Source organism: Anopheles coluzzii, chromosome 2 (assembly GCF_943734685.1).
Source record: "Anopheles coluzzii chromosome 2, AcolN3, whole genome shotgun sequence".
Classification (NCBI taxonomy): Eukaryota; Metazoa; Arthropoda; class Insecta; order Diptera; family Culicidae; genus Anopheles; species Anopheles coluzzii.
In genome coordinates this window covers 86,463,418-86,470,148 of record NC_064670.1, presented here as the reverse complement: position 1 = coordinate 86,470,148, position 6,731 = coordinate 86,463,418, and the positions used below count along the sequence as shown (strand labels likewise).

Sequence of the window (6,731 nt, the reverse complement as noted above, 5' to 3'; positions counted from 1 at the left end):
GAACAGCTTAAACATTTGCAAAAAGACCAACTCGCAGTCCTTTTATGTTTCAGTCTTCTTTTCAACGAAATTCATTGTAGAGTTCATTTTATTTTCGATTAAACCCCCACCAAGATGCCATGGTTGCCACGCCCCGTCGCACTTTCCCAGCCGGGAAAACAGCCCATCCGGCTCACAGCTCGTCCCGGTTGTGCTTGCCCTTGTACTCTTTGTTCTCGATCGACACGTGCAGGCACCGGTCCTGCTCGACCAGGAAGTCCTTCGCCTCCCAGGCCTGGGCCCCGTCCTTGAACATGAAGATGGCCCGATTGTCGTCGATCAGGTAACGTTCCGCCTGTATGTGGTTGTTCCACAGGCTGGTCTGCCACAGCTTGGTGATGTCCTCCGTTTCCTCCCGCGTCGGATTGCCGTTGACGGACACGAACGACATCAGCGTGCGGCCCTTCTTCGACAGTTTGAGAATGTTTTCCGGATTCGACGCGTCCACGCTGCCCATATCGATCGAGGGCGGTGGGCGCAAATGTTCCGGCAGCTCGTCCGGCTCGAGTGGATCGTCATCTTCCTGATTCCGGGAGTGAGCCAGGGTGGAAAGATTGTTAACATTTTGTATCCAATTGTACCTTACCCGGCAACTAACACGGCAGTGTGTCGTGAACCTACCTCCCATTGCTCTAGCAAGCGTTCCATGTCGGCATCGTTGAAATCGCGGATGTCTTTCTTCGCCCATGATGGTTTCTCACCTTCTTTGAACTTTTTCGCCACGGTTAAACTGTTGAAAAGCAGACAAAGTACGGCTAAAGCGAGTAGTTTCTTCATATTGTTGAGTAAATATTGCAAACAGCCTTGTTTGTTGATGGGAATGCAAGCGAACACGCAAGTTGTCCAGCGATGACGTATGCGTACTGACGTTTGGAGAAAGTTACAGTAGAGGCTGCTCATCTCATGCCCCGGATTATCCGTTCGCTATGAAACGCAAATTTGGTGTTCGAAGGAAGCTGTAGCATAATTTACAGGAAATTAGTTATTTTGACATAAGTTTCACTGTTTTTGTTCAATTTGTCTCCAATTTCCATCTCCCCTACTAAGGAAATAGTGGCATGAGAATGGGACACCTCGTCACTGGAACTGTCATTACAACACAGGGTCGTAGCTTCTGAGAAATATCATTTCGGAATTGCTTAACAAAAATAAGAATTAAACAAGTTTAAAGCAGTGTAATCGTGTAATTTGACAGATCTATAACAAATCCATCTTATAATGAAAGCATACCGGTCACAGGTATCATTTGATTCCTCATAAAAATATTACTAAACAGCCAAAAACAAAACATGCTAAATTCCAATACTTTTCAGCCCGGCTACGTTTGTTCCAGCCGTTAGCGTTGCGGCACGTTGTTTGACCTTGCTGCGATAACGGCACGCAAGTGTCTACAGCAGACTTGAGAGACGACAAGACAAACGATCGCGCGCTGTACAAGAAGAAAGTTGCTCCAAAATGGCCCCACTCAGTGCTCGCATTGGCCCATCGATTCTTAATGCCGATCTTTCCCAGCTGCACGAGGAGTCGGAGAAGCTGCTCGCGAACGGTGCCGACTATCTGCACCTGGACGTGATGGACGGTACCTTCGTGCCGAACCTCACCTTTGGCCATCCGGTGGTGAAGTGTTTGCGAAACAAAATCAAGGTATATTTCACACGCGCTCACGCACGGTGGCAGTACGCTGAACTCAGTAAGTAAATAAACTACACACTCCCGTTTTAGGATGCATTTTTCGAGACGCACATGATGGTGCAGAATCCCCAGCAGTGGATTGAACCGATGGCCGATGCCGGTGTGCAGCAGTACACATTCCACATCGAACCGGTCCTCGATAGCGTGGCGGACGTCTGCAGGAAGGTGCGCGAGTCTGGCATGAAGGTCGGGCTGGCGCTCAAACCGGGAACGGCGGTGGAAGCGGTCCAGCAGTACATTGATAGTGCGGACATGGTGCTGGTGATGACGGTGGAGCCCGGCTTCGGGGGGCAAAAGTTTATGGCCGATATGATGCCGAAGGTCCAGTGGCTAAGGGAGCACTACCCTGCTCTAGACATTGAGGTGGACGGTGGTGTTGGGCCGGCCACGATTGAGCAGTGCTCGAAGGCGGGTGCCAATATGATCGTGGCCGGGACTGCGATCATACGGGCCGACGATCAGGCGGCAGTGATTCGCGATTTGCGAAGTGCCGTGCAGAGTGCTATTAATCATGGAGGACAATGCTAATCACAGGCCGCATGCAATAATACGCTAAATATACAGATTTGTTAAAAAAAATCGTTAAAAAAGTATAAAGTGTCCGTGTTTTAAAATTCGTGATATGCTACATCGCAAAGGCTATTCCTTCGATTATGCATTAATGTTACTTACTTCATTAATTTAATTATACTTGATAATACTAGTTCATTGAGATTGATAACAGGTTTAAGCGAAGAAATTGCAAGCAAATGAAACTGTTTCCAGCTTGGTACTGATCAGGAATTCACATCGGTTTTGAAACAGATCCTGAACCCATACTCTTCTCGATTCTATATCGATTTACCAGAACTGACTGTACATATGTTTTGTTTTGTGGAACTGATCCTGATACTATACCGATTTTTTGGAACTAGTCCCAAAATCATACCGCTCCTGGAACTGTTCCAGAACTATTGCCAGCATTGACATTATTCTTCAACTTCTATTGGTCATCGATCTCTATACACCAAGCTGCTTGAGGAAGATATGTTAAACACAATGGGCTAAAAACTAAACCCGTTAGATTTAATATACCAAGCAACAACATTCAGTCCTTGCAAGCACTGTCCAGCTACTAGTTAATTTGGCCAAGGCGCAACTAAATTTCAAAGATTCCCTTTACTTTAAAGAGTACGCCGAAATTATTGTTTTCAAAACCCTATTAAAATGAGGTACTTATGATGACCCCTTCTTTTTTTTTTTTTTTTTTGTTAACGAAGAGTGAGCATATTCCATCCCCCTCTCCGACTCACCCAACTCGGCCGGTACGCTTGTGGTGAGTATTACTTCATGCGGAGTCGTGTGTGCGGTTGCACCCTGGGTCACGACGCATCTTCTGCGGCGATCTGGTCTGATGATTCTGCTTATTACGCTGCTTTCCGTGGTGCGACGCGATCCCTTTGGTCCTATCGCCCACACTTCGGGTGGGCAATGGGGGGTCTGCATCGTTGGTCACCACTCCAAGCACGTAAGGCAGTTCTCCTGAAACGAGATTTTGATAGAGGAAACAATAATTATGATGACCCCTTAAGAGACCTAAAACCAAATCCAAACCCATACTGGCCCTAACACCAAAACATAACATTTTTCTGGGTCAAACCATCAATGGATCATGAACCCATACCGGCTCTAGAACCTATCATGAACCCATACCAGTCCTGGAACCGATCATAAACCCATAGCGGGCCTCGCACTGATATTAAACCCATACCAGCCCTGGGATCTATCAAGAACTCATACCGGTCTTGGAACTGATCACGAACCCCCGTACCTGCCTTGGAACCTATCGTTTATCCCTTCCGGTCCAGAAACAAATCATGAACACACGCCTGCCCTAAATCCTATTATGTATCCATTTCAGTTCCGGAACTGATACTGAACCCATACAGGTCATGGAACCGATCATGAATCCATACCGGTGCTGAAACTTATCATGAACCCATACCTGCCGTGGAGCCTATAATGAACCCATACCAATCCTGGAAATTATCGTGAACCCATACCTGCCCTGGAACCTATCATGAATCCATACTGGTCCTGGAACCGATCATGAACCCATACTGGTCCTGGAACAGATCATGAACCCATACGGGTCCTGAAACCGCTCTTGAACCCATACTGGTCCTGGAAACCGATCATCAACCCATGCTGGTCCTGGAACCTATCATGAACCCATATCGGTCCTAGAACCGACCATGAACCCATACCTGCCTTGGAACCTATTATGAGCTCATATCTGTTTCGGAACATATCGTGAACCCATACCGGTCCTCAAACTGATACTGAACCCATAACGGTCCTGGAACCGATCATGAATCCTCACATGCCCTGAAACCTATCTTGAGCCCATATCTGTTCCGGAACCGAACAATAACCCATAACGTTCCAGAAATAGCTCGCGATTTCATTTATTTTATAGAACAGTACTTGCATCTGTTCCGGATTCGGATTCGGTAGGAAATTTAGTAGAAATTGTATAGTATGATTTCATCGTTCGATCTTTTCTCACTCGCACTGAAAAAAGGAAAAACCCTGGTTTATTTATTATTTTTTCTATTATTTTATTATATATTTAGTTTCTTATAAATTCCAGCCATTAGTTTACACAATTATATTATCATATTATTTATAATTACTTTTTATTTACTGTTTTTTTTCTCTGTTCTGCCCCCTTCCCATCATTGCTGCAGCGCTCACAATCTCTTTTTCGTTCGCGGTATTTTTTTGTTTGTTTCCCCCGTCCTTGTTTTGTATTTTATATTACCCACTATCGCCCCACACACCATGCACACACACACACGCACGCATGCACGCACGCACATTGGTTTACATCGCGCGTTACACCGCGCATCTCTCGTACACCGCAAACGTAGTAGAGTAGGAGTAGTAGTGTAGTTGGTAGTAGTAGTAGTAAGTAGCAGTGGTGGTGGTGGTGATGGTCGTGATGGTGATGATTGTGTGTGGTAATAGTAGCAGACGTTTCGTCCTGTCTCTTTGGGCTGCCGGGGAATGGTTGGTGCCTTCTTCTACCCTTCAGAGCCCTGTTTGCTATTATATTCGAGAGGGATGCAGCACTGGGGATGGTGTGTTTGTATGTGTGTGTGTGTGCGTGTATGTGTGTGTGGATTTACCTAATGTGTTTTTTACCCACTTCCATTACTACCACCAGCACATGGGCACATTTGGGGTGCGGCGTTGTGTTGGCTGTCAAGTGTTTTCCCTTTTGTTTTGCTTCTCTCTTACTAAATGCTGCATCGTCTCTTTCGTCCGTATAGTATTTTGTTGGTTTGCTAGTTTACTTATTAAACGATGCTTGCCGTTTCATACCGCTTCTTACGCGGTTTTTTTCTGCTTCGTTTGCACACACGCTTTCCGGTGCACACGCGGGCATTCGAACGGTCGGCGTGTCCGCACAGGTGTAACAACGTGTGTGTGGGGAGTGGGCTGTGTGATCAAGCTAAGAGGATCTTTCTCTGTCTCTCGCTCCTGTTTCTCTGTGTTTTATCGTTACGGAGATTTTAAACGTTTTCATCTATTATTCGCTTCCAAAGCCAATGATTCACCTCTCGCACTATTTTGGTTGACAATTATTTGCATGATTTTGGAGAAGGAGGAGCATGATGATCTCGCGTGAACGTGTACGAAAGGTGTGTGTGTTTTACCAATTGATGCAATATATGCTCTACACATTCTTCCGTGCTGAAGAAGCTGAAGACTGGGAGACTGATCATGATCATCATCACATTGCCATCAATTGTCTTCCTAATTCATTCGTTCATCTGTTGCTTTGATGTGTTTGCCTATATTCCTTTTGCCCCCCATTTCTGTACCACAACTTCTATCCCCACAAGGATCGTACCATACTAGAAGGATTGAGGGGAAGGAGGGGATGTACATACATCGTTTTTTCTTCTTCTTTCTCTCTATCTCTCTCTACACTTTCACTGCACTTTGTTTCTGTGCCGTTGTGGTAATTTTCCGTTTAAGTAAAAGTAAAAACATAAATAGTTCACCTTAGTTACGTTCTATCGCTCGATTACTATGACTGCATGTTCGGTGAGTATGCGTGTGTGTGTGTGTGTGTGTGTGAATGTTTTATTCTCTTCTATTTTCTCACTTTATATGAATATGATTTACTTGGGGATCGTGTTTCGTTTTCTATTCTCATACTTTTTTTCTTCTTCTCTATTTTCCACTGTACCGCAAGAGAATTCGGTCCGCCCATCTTTGTTTTGCGCACCGATTTGGAATGAGATAAAGCAGCGGCACTGAACGTCGTAGCTCGTACCTGGCTTTATGTAATTTTGTGTGTTGTTTCTGCTTCACCCTTTCATTTCTTATTAAAAGATCACCATCACATTCGCCACTAAAAATTTGTAACCGTTTCCTTTGCTTGATTCCTCCCAACTGGGGACTGTAACAGTGGCGCGCGCCGTAAAGTGGTTTTCAATTTCAATTCTTCTTCTGTTTAAGAGCGTGTGTGTACACTTAATCCACCCAAAAACGAAATCTTTTGCATTTTCTCACCGCAGTCCTTCTTCCGTGTTCGATGCGATCATCGTTATTTGGGGCAACAAATTCGGGGATTTCTGTGTGGAGCATTCGTGAAAGTGAACCATTTTACAACATTTTTGAACCCTTCTGGACGAGGGCCGGCAAGTGAGTGGGAGAGAGAGAGAGAGATAATAGTTGTTTTCGGTACAACAAGTATAGAATAGATTGTTGATACATACATAAAAAGGGAAGAAAATTAAAAATAGGTAATACGCATTTAACCGTTACAAATTTACAAATTTAAATCCCTAGTCTAGTGATGGTGACGACGCAAAATGGTTGGATGTATACAGCGGGCTTACAGAAAAGAATTGAAGCCAGAAGCGAATGATTGGCATCATATTCCCGATCGGAAAACGTTCAATAGAAGCAGGTTCAAAATACAAGGGACATAAAGATGGTTCCCT

General features: G+C 44.9%; 2 protein-coding genes across 2 annotated transcripts; one reads left to right on the top strand and one right to left on the bottom strand.

Annotated features, from left to right (window-relative positions):
* Window positions 1-70: 70 nt before the first annotated feature.
* On the bottom strand, window positions 71-910 carry LOC120951135 (LDLR chaperone boca). The gene is made up of 2 exons (XM_040369678.2): window positions 661-910; window positions 71-562 (listed from the first exon to the last, which is right to left on the bottom strand). The coding sequence occupies exons 1-2, from the start codon at window positions 814-816 to the stop codon at window positions 173-175; spliced, it is 546 nt and encodes a 181-aa protein (XP_040225612.2). The 5' UTR covers window positions 817-910; the 3' UTR covers window positions 71-172.
* A 269-nt stretch (window positions 911-1,179) lies between these two features.
* Window positions 1,180-2,322, top strand: LOC120951134 (ribulose-phosphate 3-epimerase). The gene is made up of 3 exons (XM_040369676.2): window positions 1,180-1,278; window positions 1,353-1,683; window positions 1,762-2,322. Exons 2-3 carry the CDS (start codon window positions 1,495-1,497, stop codon window positions 2,257-2,259), a joined length of 687 nt encoding a protein of 228 aa, XP_040225610.2. The 5' UTR covers window positions 1,180-1,278; window positions 1,353-1,494; the 3' UTR covers window positions 2,260-2,322.
* The last annotated feature ends 4,409 nt before the right edge of the window (window positions 2,323-6,731 follow it).